General features: G+C 37.5%; 2 protein-coding genes across 2 annotated transcripts in view; both read right to left on the bottom strand.

The window, feature by feature from the left end:
• LOC111671187 (broad substrate specificity ATP-binding cassette transporter ABCG2-like) overlaps positions 1 to 6099 on the bottom strand; it is a 15701-nt gene extending 9602 nt beyond the window's left edge. Inside the window, exons 1-8 of the mRNA XM_023428223.2 lie at positions 5762 to 6099; positions 3372 to 3625; positions 2241 to 2300; positions 2026 to 2140; positions 1382 to 1534; positions 1093 to 1250; positions 435 to 586; positions 90 to 191 (exon numbers count right to left, since the gene is read on the bottom strand). Coding sequence (XP_023283991.1) covers positions 90 to 191; positions 435 to 586; positions 1093 to 1250; positions 1382 to 1534; positions 2026 to 2140; positions 2241 to 2300; positions 3372 to 3583 — 952 coding nt within the window. The 5' untranslated portion in view covers positions 3584 to 3625; positions 5762 to 6099. The remainder of the gene's footprint in view (positions 1 to 89; positions 192 to 434; positions 587 to 1092; positions 1251 to 1381; positions 1535 to 2025; positions 2141 to 2240; positions 2301 to 3371; positions 3626 to 5761) is intronic.
• A 280-nt stretch (positions 6100 to 6379) lies between these two features.
• Positions 6380 to 15096, bottom strand: ppm1kb (protein phosphatase, Mg2+/Mn2+ dependent 1Kb). Its single transcript, XM_023428228.2, has 7 exons — positions 14967 to 15096; positions 13517 to 14042; positions 13259 to 13359; positions 10586 to 10751; positions 10251 to 10395; positions 9513 to 9647; positions 6380 to 8654 (listed from the first exon to the last, which is right to left on the bottom strand). Exons 2-7 carry the CDS (start codon positions 13984 to 13986, stop codon positions 8523 to 8525), a joined length of 1149 nt encoding a protein of 382 aa, XP_023283996.1. The 5' UTR covers positions 13987 to 14042; positions 14967 to 15096; the 3' UTR covers positions 6380 to 8522.
• Between the last annotated feature and the right edge of the window lie 1204 nt (positions 15097 to 16300).

Below are 16300 nucleotides of genomic sequence, written 5' to 3'. Positions count from 1 at the left end.
AACAAGTTTACAAATTCATCTTATTGTGAAGGCAGAAGATATTAAATCTTGATTATAGTAATGATGGCTTTGTTTAACGATGGCGTTACCTTCAGAGCCGTGCACTTTGGTGATGGTTGTGCCAGTGAAGTCTCCATTAATAACATCCAGGAAGAAGTCAGCTGGGTTGTTGTGGGGCTCACAGGGATAGCCTGAAGCACACATCACAAAGATCCATGTTAAATATCGATAAATGCCCAGTGTTGTATAGATAGTGGCTATAGACTGTATATAAGATAGCAACATAGCTTTTTTTTGTCTGTTATTTACCCATATAAGAATATATATTTGCACAATCATCTATATACTGTATATTCCCTAATTAAACTTAACATTAAAAAACATAAGGAAGAGTTTAAAGATGTGGTAATAATCAGTTTCAACAGAGCAGTCACCAATGTTAGCAAAGTAGTCCAAAGCATTTGGCGCTGGTCCATGGTACACCATTTTGCCACTAACCAGCAAGGTTAGCGTGTCAAACAGTCTGTAGATTGAGTAGCGAGGTTGGTGGATAGACATGATTATGGTTCTTCCATGACTGGCCATTCTGAAAACACATACAGTAAAAGTGAGATGTAAATATATTGCCAGTAAATACAATAAAGCTGCATTCTAATTCGACAGGAATTTGTTGAATCAAATGGAGTCAAAAATGACCATTTTGAGTTTCAGAGCTAATTACAATAATAATAATAATGATAATGATAATGATAATGATGACGATAATAATAATTCTTAGTGTTGTACAGACACACCTAGACCCTTCCATTAACATAAAAAGTACAGGATGCACAGCTGTGACTTGGCGTGGTACAAAGGAGGATCCAATCCAATATTGGTTGGGCTCTAGTTAGCAGGAGTGAAATATGGAGTGAGGCCAATCAGATGGCTGCTGTTCTGTGGGTTAGACTCTTATTTAGGTGGCATCCTGTGTGTTTAATGTGGTCTATGTAGCTTTGTGGCATGGATGTAGTTGAAGAATCTGAATACAATCTGTGTTGAAATCAAAGAAATAACAAACAACTGACAAACTTCTCCTAAGTTTTTCATTACCTTTTCAGCAACAGTAAGACAGAGTTGGCAGTGCTAGCATCCAGCCCTGTGGTTGGTTCATCCAGGAAGAGAACTGAGGGATCAATAATCAGCTCCATCCCGATGTTTGTCCTCTTCCTCTCTCCTCCTGAGATTCCCCGGGTCATCTGTGTGCCGACCTAAGGAAAACACCAATATAAGAACAACACAAAAGGGATCAGTCAGTCTGTCCTGACTCTCTCCTACTGTCTTGAAGCTTGACTCAGACCACTAGGTACGAGGTTAGATGACTAATTGAGGCATGTTGGACCTTGGAATCAGCCACTTTTGTGAGACCCAGTTCTTTGATTAGGTGATTGACTCGAGCTTCCTTCTCACTCTGAGGCACAGAGCTGGGGAGCCGCAGAGCTGCAGAAAAACGCAGATTCTCCCTCACAGTCAGGGTGCCCATGACCACATCTTCCTAGGAGGGAGACAAGAGCTCGAGGTCAAACGTCAGAGACATTGAAGATCATTTCTTTGGCAGATTTCTATTGTCCTGCTCTGCTGTGTTTTTCTGAAAATTTACATTTCCGCAGACCTGTAAAGCAGAGAACTATTGATCTAATAGTTTTTAGTTACTACTACCAAACAGAAGACAAAGTTAGAGACTAGCTGGTGAAAATAGTGGAGCATTTAGCAGCTAAGGAGCCAGATATTTTCCTCAGGAGCAGGTGGAAACAAAACCATAGAGCTAACATCCGACTTAAATTTGTCAGGTGGGCGCAAACAAAACTCGAAGTGAAAGCTAATGTTGCTCCATGTCTGCTGGATGTGTAATTATGCCACTGTTTGCTCACAAGTTCAGATGATAACATGTCAGTGTTGTGTTTACAGCTTTTTTACACTACCCCCCCAAGTGGCTGAAAAATCAGTTGATGCAAGTTTAAGTAACTGAAAATAATTCAAATGCACCTGAACCACATAACCAGAGAGGCATTTGAAGTTTGGAGGCTGTGGTGCTCCATCAATGAGTACTTCTCCTGAGAGTCCTGAAGGATCCTTCCTCGCAGCCAGAATATCCAAGAATCTTTGAAAAAACAAAACAAGACAACGTTTAACATATCTACAGTAAATACAGACTATTTTGATTTTTTATTTTTTTTATTGGATATCGGTGCAATACTCACGAAGATTTTCCACTTCCAGTAGGTCCAAGAATAGCGTTCAGGCCAGGTCTCATTATACCACTGCAAGACAATAACACATAACTGTATATAACCAGTTTAACATGGATAAATGAATTTTAAGGCAAATACTGGGGCATATTCAAATGGTCTGCATTCATTTCTAAGGTGTATAGTCTAAGATTTTCACTGGTATCAGTTTTACAATACAAAAATGAAGAGAGTGAAACAAAGTGGATTAATACGGTTCTTGATTATGTGATGATCATTTTCCTCATAGCACTTTTTTCTAAATTCATTTTCCTCCCTCCTCCTAAATAGAGTGATGTTTGCAAAAGGATTTTTGCAGTTGTTACAGATATAATGAACATTTGTTTAAAGCTGCAGACAAAAAAAAACTCTGTAAAACCATTGAAAAGAATTCAAGAGCAAATCCTTTGACTTCAGAACAGTTACACAAAAGCACCAGGAAGAGTCGGCGATATAAAATGGAATTAAAAGACTGAATAAAAGCCTGGCAGTGGATCACGTGACGGTGTTTAATTCGTTTCCCTGGCAGACTGCTCTTTAGTGCATCAGAGAGATTATATGCAGGAAACCATGCTTAATATCATATAATTAACACTGAGGTGGGAAAAGGCCCAAAAACTTGTGTGAAATGATTCATTCTTCCATGGGAAATGTCAGCTGTGTTTAATACCATCAGAAAGAAACTAATGTAAGAGTCTATTCACTATTGTCCTGCTTTAGATAAAGATACAGTGAGTCATATTGAATTGACATGAAGAACCACTTTTTCACTGTAACATTGTCACCTTAAATTAAGAGAATCAAAAATGTCCACATTCATAAAATATTTTCTCTTGCCGTCTGAGAAAGGTTCAAATAAATTAGCAAAAATCTGAAATATCATTATCTTTAACAATTTAATAGATTTTCTACTGAATGTTTTGAGTAAATGAATAGAGAAAACAATAATTGCCCAATGTGTCACAGTTCAAATACCCATGGATCTCTGGGTAAATTTGGGTCAAGAGTAATGAAGGACTGCATAAGGAGGAAAATACAACTGAAAAAGACACAAAAGGAAGACAAACAAACAGATGCAGAGGGTGTACAAGTTTTACAACTGACTTGAGGTCCACCAGTATCTCCTTGGGACTGGTTTTCCTTTTGCAGAAGAAGCCACTCTTCAGCTGCACTTTGTACTGGATGTTGTGGAAGCTCACAGTGGATCCGCAGGGCTGCTTGTTCTGGTCCGTGGCTGTGATGACCTTTGACCTGGCCATCCCGTTGGTGCCGATATCTTCGATCATTGCAATGTTGATGTGATTGGCTCTCTCCATTATCCTCTGCGGCAATCACCCTGTCAAATGACAGAGTGAAGACTACATCCATTTAAATCCCTGAATATTAATACACTCTTATAAAATTAAACATCAAACTTACAGGAAAAACAAGCAGAGGTGCTATTTCTATGTGTAGTAATAAAGTAATAAAACAACAATACAAAAATACTATGTTAGTCCTGCTAAGAAAAAGTACAGAATTATTGTCAAATAAATATAGTTAATAAAGTATTTGTTATTTAGAATAAACATCATCCAGAAGTGATCTTGCTATTATTATACAGGTATACAACATCATTAGACTGTTAATACTGATGCATCAATGTGTAAGTAACAGTTTATTGTTGTGGCCGGTTGAGGTGGAGCTAGTTTTAACACACCTGAGACTTAAGACCTACAAAGGCTCTGAAGATAAATGGGAAGTTGTCAGATGAGTATTTGGAGATGATTTTTTTTTTTTTTTTTACTTTTCCCTAATCTTTGTTTTTCTTATGTGAAATATTGTAGACTGTGACCTCTGTGGGACTCAAACTGTTATTTAAATGAAACCATTCTTCGGAGGGTAAATGTTTCTTCTTGGTAAAACTGAGCGCATATGTCTATGAGCTAACAACTCACAAACATGAAACATAACAAGGTTTTTATAAGCTTGTCATTTGTTTTTTTTTTAATCTTCGTCTGAAAAGTAACTAGAAAGTACAACTGTTAGACAAATGTAGTGGAGTACACAGTACAATATTTCCCTCTGAAATACAGAAGCATGAAATGGATTTATCGAAGTAAAGTACAAGTACCTCAAAACTGTATGTGGTACAGTGCCTGGTAAAAGTTACTTCCCACCTCGTGTGTGGCTATGGTTTAAATTGACTGAAAGCTGTGATTCATAGGGATCTGGGTGGATTACAGTACGACTTCAGCTAAGAAAAATTCCAGGGGGAAACCCTTCATCTACAACATGTGATGGGGGAGTGAACCACACCAGGGCTATGCACAGCTGGTAATGGCTTAAACTTCATTAGGAAAATAATGCAGCAACAGGTTTGAGTCTCTTAAATGTCAATTTAAACATTATTGTTAAAAAATTCCAGATGTATAAGTCGGCAATTTACCTTATGCAAATAATAATTAAATAACCATATTCAAATATTATTATCATCTACATCAGAAAAATTAGTTTCATCCTCTGAGGAAATGTCATATTTTTGTGCCAACAGCTTTAATTTCGTCAACGTACTAAAAAAGGACAAACCAGTAAAGAAAAACCTGCCAGCCATCTCCATATACTACCAACAGCGTTATACTGGTGTTTAACACAAACAGTGTGACTAGATAACAAGACAAAGTGGGCGAACTGGGCTTTGATAAAAAGAATTAAAAAGCGATGAAAGTATATTTCTGTGAGGAACTCACTGTGTTTTGAGGTTATAAGTTTAAATACACTTTGAAATAGAAAACCTAGATCACTTATGACTTCATAAATGAAAACATGCATAAATAAATAACTACAATAAATAAAAATACCTAGATCACTGATCGACAATAGGATGATGCTGTTTTATATATTTCTTCTCCTTGTTGAGTAACAATTTTCATGCAACTTACATGACACTGAGGTTTTGTCTTTGACATTTCAGAGGATGTAGAAATTTTAGCAACTTGTTAACATGTGTAATTTCAAATTTTGTTTTACCAGTACATTTCAAATTCTAGGGCCTCAGAGCCATTGTCATATTCTCTTGTATTTGCTGGAGTAACCATCACTGAAAAAAAAAATCGTATTCGAAAACCTAAATTTAAAGATTATACCTCACCATCAACTGTGTTTCAAGGTGGCTCCTTTCTTTGCTTCAAATGTGCGTTTTTAAACATAATGGGTGGCCTACTTACCAAAACAGACCAAGCTCTTATCTTCCTGTCTAACTTTTTTTTATTCTGGCTAGAGCACTATTGTCACAGTAGTTAATTTAGGTCGTGGAGGATTCAAAGCAATAAGAAACGGCGTTACAATTTTCGGTAAAGCAGGGGCACCATTTTTAATTAGGCAGACAAGTAGCCGACTGAGCACACATGCTCATGATCCGTTGCAGGGCAAAAATTAAAATATAATTCACGCATTGTCACAATTATCACTAACAAGTTGTTGCAAAGTGATAAAAGGTTTTGTTAGAGACTTACCGAGCTGTGAGAGTGTGGGAAGGCTGCTGGTACAGAGTCCTGCTGCCGCTGCAGACTGACGGAGTGCAGAGACTGGGCAGGCCGACTGACATCAGCTGCTGACTGCAGGGACCGGTGCCTCACACTGAACTGGGGTCCCACCAAACTCCACGTGGGTTTAATCCTTTATTTACCACTCAAGTAGACATGACGGATTTCAATCGAGGCCGTCTATTTCTGTCTTCTCACACAACATCATCGTCTTCAGTTCATTTCTGTTCAGTATGAAGAGCTACAGTATTAGCAGGTGAAACTTGCAACAGTTGCACAATTTATCACAGTGGAAATTCATTTATCATGATTTTTTTTTTTTTGTCTGGATTACATTGTTGCTGTAATGGAGTATTATATGAGCTTTAGAAATTTTGCTAACTTATTTTCCTAGTGAAAAGTGACAAAAAAAGTTCACAGTTAAGAAAAGTAGCCATTCCCTTTTTCTGCAATAAATGTTGTCTAGCAACGCAAAAGGTTGGGCTTTTCAGATACATGGCGATTGGAGGGATGAGACCATAGACATCTATGTCTATGGATGCAACATGAAGAAATACACTCCTTTAAAGAAAACAGGACTAGTTGTGATTGTTTTGCGTCATTTCTGCATTGGTTTCACAAACACAAAAACAAACAAACAAACAACAACAAAAAATAGTACAATGTATGAACATTTTTTGGTGTGTAGTTTTTAATTGAAGTGTCACAAGCCTTTTAGATCAAAAATACAGTACTTACAGTGTTTTTGAAACTCACATTTAGGTCCCGGATACAGGTCCACGACTACATTGATTATATTTGAAAGGCAGTGAAACAAAATACAGTAAATAGATATTGAACACACTGAAAGATAACTTCAACAGACAAAGGAGGCTTGTAAAGAGGACGTGTTAAGCATAAAGACAAAGTCCTTATAATAATTCAGTATGTGAATGAGGGGGGGGGAGTATTTACAAAACATTTATAAATGGTGTTTGAAGAAAAACTGATAGCTACACATTTGCAATTCTCATAGTTAGAACAAGTATGTCGATAACGGTGGTTGCGTTTGTCTAGCTTTAACAACCACAAAACAAAACAGTGAACAAAAACTGTAGTCAATCTAATGGTTTAAGTCTGCCTTGCACTGGAAGTGAACATACTCACATTAGATCAGCCAGGACAACTTATACAGCTTAATTACTCTTATACCCTACAGGGTTTGATTGTTTTAGTCATGGAGGGCATTTAAGCAAACATTCACATTGTCATACATGGCTCTTAGCTGAACAGTTCTTTAGTGTTGCATTAAGTGTGCTTTGCTCTTTATGAGTGACATTTTTAAGTGGTAAAAATGTTGAATTACAGATTGCAACTGAGGTACAATTAAAAGTAATGTATCCTTACACAATACAAGCAGCATGTGCATTTCAGATATTCTGATATGAGAAATTTAGCCAAGATATTAAGTAAATGTAACAGAGAACTATCAGTTTTCCAGGTATACATAAATAGAATTATTTACAAAACATAAACTGTACATTTCGGTACCCTGAACACCTCATAGTGCCCCAACATGACCTGTTTCAAATCAGTACAGATAATAACACTTATACAAGCCTGAGCAATGTTTACATTGCAAGAAACATGAATATCTTATTTTCATGAATGTCAGCTTCAGCCACTGAAATGCTATTTCTACAAATAGCAACAACAACTCCATTCACACAGCCCACTAGTGCACCACATTAGTGAACATTCAGGGTTTTTGTTCATTTCTCCAAAAACATCACAATTGTGCAAATGGGCATCAATGTTTTTCAATGATGCTTAAATGAGTATTACAAGTCCAAAGAAAACAATGAGTGTAGAACCTTGTTTGTGGGGAAGTCCTTAGAAATGGAGATACATTGAGAAGAGCAATAGTTTAAGCATTTTCAAAGCTTAAACTGTGAATATTTCTGTACAGTTTAATGTAGATGCTTTGACCCAAGAGACAGAAAGGAAGCTCCAAAATTGATAGTCATTAAGTCCTATTCAGACTTATTATATTCCAGTTGCTTCAGAAGTTGTGAGCTTTTACATGTATGTACATTTAAGTACATTTTGTATTCTCATACAAGGGTTCAATGAATTCCAATTGACTTAAAAAAAAATGAATGCAGTTCAATTAGTGTATTTCCCGACTCTGTTCTGCACATGTAGTCCCACTGTTAACACTGAGAAATGATCCAGAAGTAAAGACTGAAGACTTAAAACAATTGTTAAAATCCAAATGCAATGTTGTCAAAATGCAACTAAAGTTAACCTTGAAAATAATGTGCAAACTTGGGCATTATGAACAGCTAAATAGATAAAAATGTATCTGAATGGCAGACAGTCAGGAATATTAGTCTTAAAATCTTAGCTAATGTAGAGCAGCTAACATATCTGCTAAGTGACGACTTGTGATCATGAATTCCTGTCTGCCATTCAAACATTTCTCAACATTTAGCACCTATAGGGTCATTGGCTTGCTAGTAGATAAAACCTTGTATAAAGAGGATGTTTTCAATTTAGTGCACTTCATGAATTCCCCACCTCTTACTTCTCAGAGGACAGTATAGTGCTGCTATAAATAACATGTTGTAAGCCTTAGGTATTATTGTTTGGGCAAATCACACTCTTTATAAAGTTTCCTCAAGGGCACCGATTGTATTGCACACATTAAATAGGTCCACAGACCACACAGTTTCATCTGACATCCTGCTGACTACGCCCAGCGACCACTGGACACAAAACTTCTGCTGAAGGAGAAACTTGTGTCCGAACTCTTGTGCTTTCCCCAAGCACCAAAGGGCACCACAATAATTGTGCTGTTGTCTTCTGAGCCATACTGAAGAGCCTAAGAGAGAAGAAAACCATAACAACATAACATAACCATCTTTCTTAGACTTATGATGACCTAATGCTTCAGGGCCATAATGCATAGATGTCCACGTAGATGTTTTTCTACATTTATGATGGCTTACATCCAAGTGATGATACACTGGAACCACCCAGGTTTTGGCAGGTGTAGCGAATAGTTTTACGCCTTGCAATACATACAGTATTCACATGTTCACACAACATCCTATCCATCCATCAAAGGTAAAATTAAAAAAAAAATCTTTGCCAACAAATCCCCATGAAAGGACAAAAATCAGAAATGCTCCGTCAGCAGTTTGTCTTCCCTACCGAGTCTCTGACACTCGGCCACAAGTTCATTGCTTCCTACCGAAAAAGTGAATCTTTAAAAACAGGTCACAAATAAACTAAGACTAAATGATTCCCAAATCTTGGTCATGTAGAGTTTAGTAAAACACCACTCAAACATTAGTAAATGGTATATTTGCTGAGGATTATTTTGAGCCCCAGATTTGGTGTTTATGTCGCAGGACTATGTCTGCGGGACTGTACTGGACACAGGAAAAAAGAATAACCTGGTAATTCAGAACAGGAGAAGAACTCTGACCAGCCAAGACAAAATAAGGAGCTTGCATCAAAAAGAAAGGCTACTTCTGTTGAATGGTTATGGTTTAGGTATTTTTCATACCTAAACCATAACATGGACCAGAATACTGCACTTTGAAAATTATGAATAAAAAAAAATCCCCTCTATAAACAATAAACAACAATAAATCCACAGCCACTAAAATTACAATCCTCTCCTACTTTGTGTATAGTGGAGACTTACACTATAGACGAATTAAAAGCCAAGTACCTGGTCAGATATTCTCTGAGCTGCCTCTTTGGGGTCGTGGCACTGGTTGATGACATTGCAGATTTCCTGGCTATTCATAATGAAGTTAATGCCATCTGTGGTCAGCGCCAGGAACGCGTCATGGACATGGTGCAACTGAAGGGAGAAAGGGAGGTAATATTTACCTACATTTGAAAACAGTTTTTCCCAAAGTACCATTACAGTAGTTTAAAAGAGAACATTTTAAGAAAGTAGACAACAGTTTAAAAGTAAAATTGGGTCGATACAAATGGTTGTAAGAAAAAAAACAAAAACAAACATAATTATACAATGTCTTTGTGGACATATTTACAGATTGAGGTAGGTGTGAAAATGTGCATTGCTGCTTATTCAGACTAATATATTGACAGACAGGAGAACATTTATACAAAAAAATGTATCCAGGTGTGCAATGTTCATTTAAAACTATTCACTTGATCACATTAAAATGGATTAAAATGGATGTCAAACATGCACAGAAATGGCAACAGATACAGGTGAGCATTGTAAGCATCACAATTAAAAAGGTAAAAAAAATATGTACTGGCTCATATCCGAAAACTAGAGGACGAAGGCCAGAGTGTTTGCTAAATACATTACAAGTCTGTGTTGTCATTGTGCTTTTGTACATCCAGTATTAACATTTAAACACCCAGTAGACAATTGTGAAATATTTGGCTGAAGCTGGGACAAACTCCAAATTTCTTTTTGTAAACCTACCGATATTCTCTTGGTCTCAGGCTCAGCAATGACCCCCATGTTCTTCAGGTCAAAGTCTCCAATGCTGCGTGTCATCGCCAACCTGCCGTTGACATTTGGCTGTCCCAAACTGTTCCAGGTAATAAAACCCCCACTCTTCTTAATCCTTGATGCCAGTGGAGAGGGAGAGAGGAACACAAGCACTGACTACGATAATAAAAAATACAGTTAACAGAAGTAACAATATCGTCTTAGAGTAATTATTGCCAATAAACCACCATCAGCGCTTGTAACAACTTTTAAATGTGTTTTGAAGCTGTAAGTCTCCTTTGTCTTAACCGACAACATCTATGTACCTCTCTTTCTCGTCTTTCCTCTCAGGAGTGTGGTCGACAGTGAGTTTAAGGGCCTTGCCCTTGCGGCACAGCATGGCTCGGCTGTCTCCCACACTGCCCACCACCAACTCAAAGCTGTCCCTCAGCAGGGCCACAGTGGCGGTGGTTCCTGCATTCATCCCGGGTACTACAGAGACATAAAAGGAAACATCAGAGGTGGAAGGAGCCATAAAGGTCCACACAGAAAGTCACTGTTCACATTGTTCACAGCAATCACATGGTGTATCTCACACTCTCACATCCACACACTAACACATGAAGACATGGGTGGGAAGTCATATAGTAGACTTACAGCAAACTAAAGATTACACAGTAAACAATAGAGGAGGCAGTCACACATGCAGGTCGAACTGTTTCAGCACAGAGTTGAGGTCCAGAGCAAATGTTACAGCAGAGTTAGTTTAAGCCTAAAGATCTAAAATAGTAAATGTAAACAACTGACACAACACTTCTCAGTGTCCAGTATTGGGATTGATTTTCAAAAAGCAAGACAAGAACTCATCTAAAAAAGTACACTACTATCCTGATATCTATTGAAAAGCATATTTTGTTTTTCTTCTATGTTTTGCATGTATTTATCTAGAGTTACAAAATTTGAAAAATTCATCACTAATCTGCCATAAGGGAAAGCGATATCAAATGTGATTTTTTTGATGCTTGGTAATGGTAATTTGTAACAATTCTTATTAATGCAGGCAAACAGTAAGACGTTATTACAACATTGAACTCAGCAATATGCTACCTGCCACTTTTATGACTGGCAAAGACTGTTTGAGCGGTGGACATACACTCAATGACCACTTCATTAAGTACACTTGTACAATCTATTGCAATTGAAACAAAACAGCTCTGCCACAAATTCTATCATTTTGAGTTTTCATTGACATTGTTGGACATGTATGAATAATTGATATGTTTATTACTGAGGTCATGGTTAAATGTGGTGTTGTACTGGATTACATTACACTGAGAGGCGTTTCTATTTTTCATCCTCCCTATGTACATATACTATAATGCCATCCAGTACAACATATTACTAACTGAAGTCAATGGAAAAATCATATACAGCTATTGAGTCAACACCTCTCTGACAGTGTCAACAAGAACTCAACATTATAGTCATCATAGAAGTAAACTAGATGACAGAGCAGTTGTATTGGATTGCATCAGTGGCCACTAAGTGCAAGTCTATACATAAACACTAAATTTTAGTTCCTTAAGAGGTGATAAATTTGATAGAACAGAATCAAATGTAATTAAGTGGATTTATCTGCTGACATCTGAATTACACCTCTCTCTCTCTCCAAAGAAATAAGTGAGATAACTTACTGGAGACTTAAAGATACGCATTTTTTTTTTGTTGCCTAATTTGCATATTAAACATGCTGCATCTCATGGACTAAATCTGTCACTGACAACATACATATCATACAACTTGTCAAACTGAAGCACTGTCTCACACGAAGCTTTGCATACACTTGGTGAGAGAAGAAAAGGAAGAGAGGAAGAGAGAGAGAGAGTGAGTGAGAGAGAGAGAGAGAGAGAGAGAGGAGTGAGAGAAAGATAGGGAACCTTCCAGTAGTCCAGGATTTAGGACCCGCTGGACTCTCCTTCAATATCTAGCCTCTCGTCATCCACATTGGTGCCAAGGGCCTCCAGCTCTTAGCTGGGTCAGCAGCTGCCGTAGATAACATGCACACACACACACAGGCATATTGGGACATTTCACACAGCGTGGCCGATGTATGGCCACATTACAGGTATACTAGCTTTTATATCAACAGATTACCTTAATCAGACATAATTCTGTTTGAGAAAAGTTGATATGACTAGGGAAAAATGTAGACCACATGATTTACTAAGATATTGTTTTGCATTCATTTGTTCCAGCGATACTCATATTACCCCAATATAATTTTCAATGCCCATTCTAAACAATATAATTTGCAGATTGATAAAATATCAACAGATGGGTGACAATTAAAGGAAAAAACAACATTAATCGTCTTTGTAAGATGTTTGGTCACCACTAGCCTTGTTGGTATAGACTCCACATGTCTCTCAACCTCGACTGAAAGATGTAGACACCATTCTATCAAAGGCCATTCCTTAATTTAGGGTTTCTGATGGTGGTGGAGAGTGTTGTTTAACACACCAAAATCCCCACAGATGATTAACTGGGTTGAGATCTGGTGACTATAAAGACCATAGAACGTGATTAAGATAATTTTCTTACTCATTAAAACCCTATCAGTGACCCCTCGTGCCCTCTATGTTAAAATCCTCATCTGTTGTGTTTATTCACACATGTATTCAGGTATTTCCTTTAATTTGTCGCCTTTCTGTATGTAAAGATGCAGTACTGGAAGCAGTCAAGCAGTAGTGTTTGCTCTACTTGTAGCTGGTTTATTGTTCATCAGTTACTAAGTAACTTTGGGTTAAATGACAGACCTCTAACCAAAAGTGCTCAGGTTATGTCAGTTGGGAAATCCAAGGCTTCAAAGCCTAAGTAGGATAAGTGAATAAGGTTTTGAAGAGAGAAGAAAAAAGTGTCATTACATATGTGTTCAAGTGTGTATATACAGTATATACATACACAGTATGTCTATGTACATGTAACATGAAAGAACCTACCATTTGGTAAGAAGTGCAAGTGCTTTGCAAGAGCTTTGTCTACTTCAAGGAAGGCCTTCATTAAAACTAATTCCAGATTTGACTCCTCTGCCACAAGGTTCCTGAAACAACAACCAAATGACGATACTGATCAGTGTATCAACTACAATATAGACTTCTTTGTCGTAACAGATCAGATTCAAATTGTTAATCAGTCAACTGATTTCCTGTAATACTGGTAAAGATATGTGATCATAGCATATTCAATGACTTCCTTACTTGATGAATTTCTCCATATTTTTTTCACAGAAGTCAGCTGCTTCTAGTCCGCCATGTCCATCAAAAACAGCAAAATAGAGGATGTTGTCAGTCATTTGGGAGACCTGGAAGCGATCTTCGTTCTCCTTGCGTTGACCAATGAGTGAGGCACAGCCCACCTTCGATAAGCTGACTTTGGGAATGGGCTTGCCGTAGCGAATGCTGGGGGGCAGCAGGATGGGCTCATCAATACGATTGTCCCAAATGCCAAATGAATCCCAAGTGGTGGGCTGGCCACTGCTGTCTGCATCAAAGCGTGTGTTGCTGTGTCGCTGTTCTGAAGGGCTGTAAATTTGTCTCCGAAAGACTGTGAACTGGAGGTGGCTGTCCTGCTGCAATGGGAGTGGGGCTAGGGCCATCTGAAAAAGACCACTGCGACCCACATAAGGACCACTGCACCTTGCCAGGCGCGTGAAACAGGCTGCTGACATCACCCTGACAGCACAAACACTGAAGAAGGCCTGGATGCACAGGAAGCGGGGTGTCCCTACACAGAAGAAAAACTGTTAAGTTACATTTTAATGAACAAAACTTTTTTTTTTTCCCCAGGATGGACCTACAGTACCATAATGTCTAAAATGTTGCAGCTGCTGCCATCGACTTTGTGTTATTTGGCTAAAGGTGTCTTCAAACTAATCATTACACAAATGCGTTGGATTCTTGTCTTCTCAAAGCAGACGAACACGGGTTAATATGATGTAATGCCTTTACTTTATTACAAAAGGTGTATAGAGCAGTGATTAAGTCATGAAGGTATTGGAGAGGTCAAGAAATTAATACACAGTACTTTATGATAAGTCTGTAGTACAGTAGAAACTGTTATGTACATACACACACACATATATATATATATATATATATATATGTGTATATAAAATGAGTCAGTAAAGGTTTTGATAATCAATTAAATATTCCTTATCAAGCAAAAAATGCCATGTATTCACTGGTTCCAACCTCTCTAAAATTAGGATTTGACGTTCATCTTAGTCACTACATATATTCATTACATATAGCAGTAAGTTTACATCAAGATGCACTTTTCATGTCAAGATCAAAATTTAGGTTCCCCGAATGATGCAACTCTCGACGGTCACTAAGATAGCTGCTTACGCTAACAACGACACAGTTTCTCGGTAACATACATATGCTTCGTACCCGCGTTTCAATTGAAGTACTTCAGATATCCTAAATAACATATAGTTATTTCAGTTATGAAAAAACAACGTTAAGCTAGCGTTAATGGCTTTTCGTTCCGGCTGCGTTAGCATTAACTAGCTAGCTACGTAACGATAACAGTCGTTAGCTAAATAGCGAGCTAGGTGGCTACCACTGGCTAGAAATTCACGATTTCTCCAATATCCCCGAGATCGTTCCTTTTACCTTACAATGACGTGTAACTTAAAAACCATACCTTAGATCTTTTATGTGTATTAGTACGCTTTAATCCTCTGCTGGTTTCTTGAAAATCAATCGCTAATAGCTGAATGAAAACAGCAGCCTTAGTAGCGTCTCAGTGTGTTGATTCCTCAGTGTTATCAAACAAGGCCTGTGATGTGACCGCACCAATCGGCGTGCTTGAAACGTATACGCCTCCTTGACGCCCCATGTACCATGCAGATGATTGGTCGACGAAGCGATCAATGACAGTTGGTAGCACTAATCATAAATCGGCTACTTTGGCTCCCGCAGCCAATCATAGAAGCATTGGATGTTGACGTAGCCTGTAGCCAGGAGTGATGAAAATACTCAGATGATGGAAGTAGCAAGTTGGCAGATATTTTCATTAGTCCTTTACAGTAACTGGAACAGCTAACAAGATGAGACTCCGCCATGAAAAATAGTTGTGTTTTTTTTTTTTCTATCTTATTTATTCACTAATTTGCTGTAACTAATTTTTGTTTTGGTTAGTAGCGTAAAGGGAATGATAACCAGTACGTCTCCATATACAACGTTATAGTAAATATCCAGTCAGAGATAGCATAAATAAATAAAGATAAATATTAGCATAGATAATCAATAATAACATTGTTAATGTTTAGACGTTACACTCAGTGTCATATTTCAGAAAAGATGTTTACTCATTAAGAATAAATGAAAATCATCTTGCAAACATGCACTATACAAAAAGACATCACCGTAAATGTACATTTAATGACATTTTACAATTTTCCTGTCAAAACGAGTTATTATGCATGACTACAAGTGTAATATACATTAAACTTCATCCTAGAGAAACTCCCAGGTGGGAAGCACCTGTTAAGAGATGTCTGTTTGACAGATCAATAAGTTAGACATACAGTGCATTTAGAAACTTTTTTTTTTTTTTTACATTTTATTGTTTTGCAGTCTTATGTTGAAATCGTTTAATTCATTCATCAATGTACAATGCCAGCAAGCTAGCTGCTAACTAATGCTAATGCTAATGCAGAAATTGCCCTCAGGGGGTCATGTGCCCAGCCAGCAAGCTAGGCCTGTTTATGCCTAATTCATTCCCCACCTATGACATGTAAATTCAAAATAGTAATAGTAATAGTAATCAAATAAAATCTAATCATTTTTGCTTCTATTTATGTGGCAGTAGTGAAAATTAGTCATTGTCACAATTTGTCATGTTGTGTTTCAGAATGATGGAGACAAAGATCAATTAGATTCAAAATATGATGAAGGCTCTGGATGATTTCTTTCCTGGGCAACTATCATGTTTTCCCCAAATTATGTACAAATGGCTTGATACAGTAAATAGTG

Source organism: Seriola lalandi, unplaced genomic scaffold, assembly GCF_002814215.2.
Source record: "Seriola lalandi dorsalis isolate HSWRI2012SDOR001 ecotype SW California unplaced genomic scaffold, Sedor1 jcf7180002054872, whole genome shotgun sequence".
Classification (NCBI taxonomy): Eukaryota; Metazoa; Chordata; class Actinopteri; order Carangiformes; family Carangidae; genus Seriola; species Seriola lalandi.
This window is presented reverse-complemented; position numbering and strand designations above follow the sequence as displayed.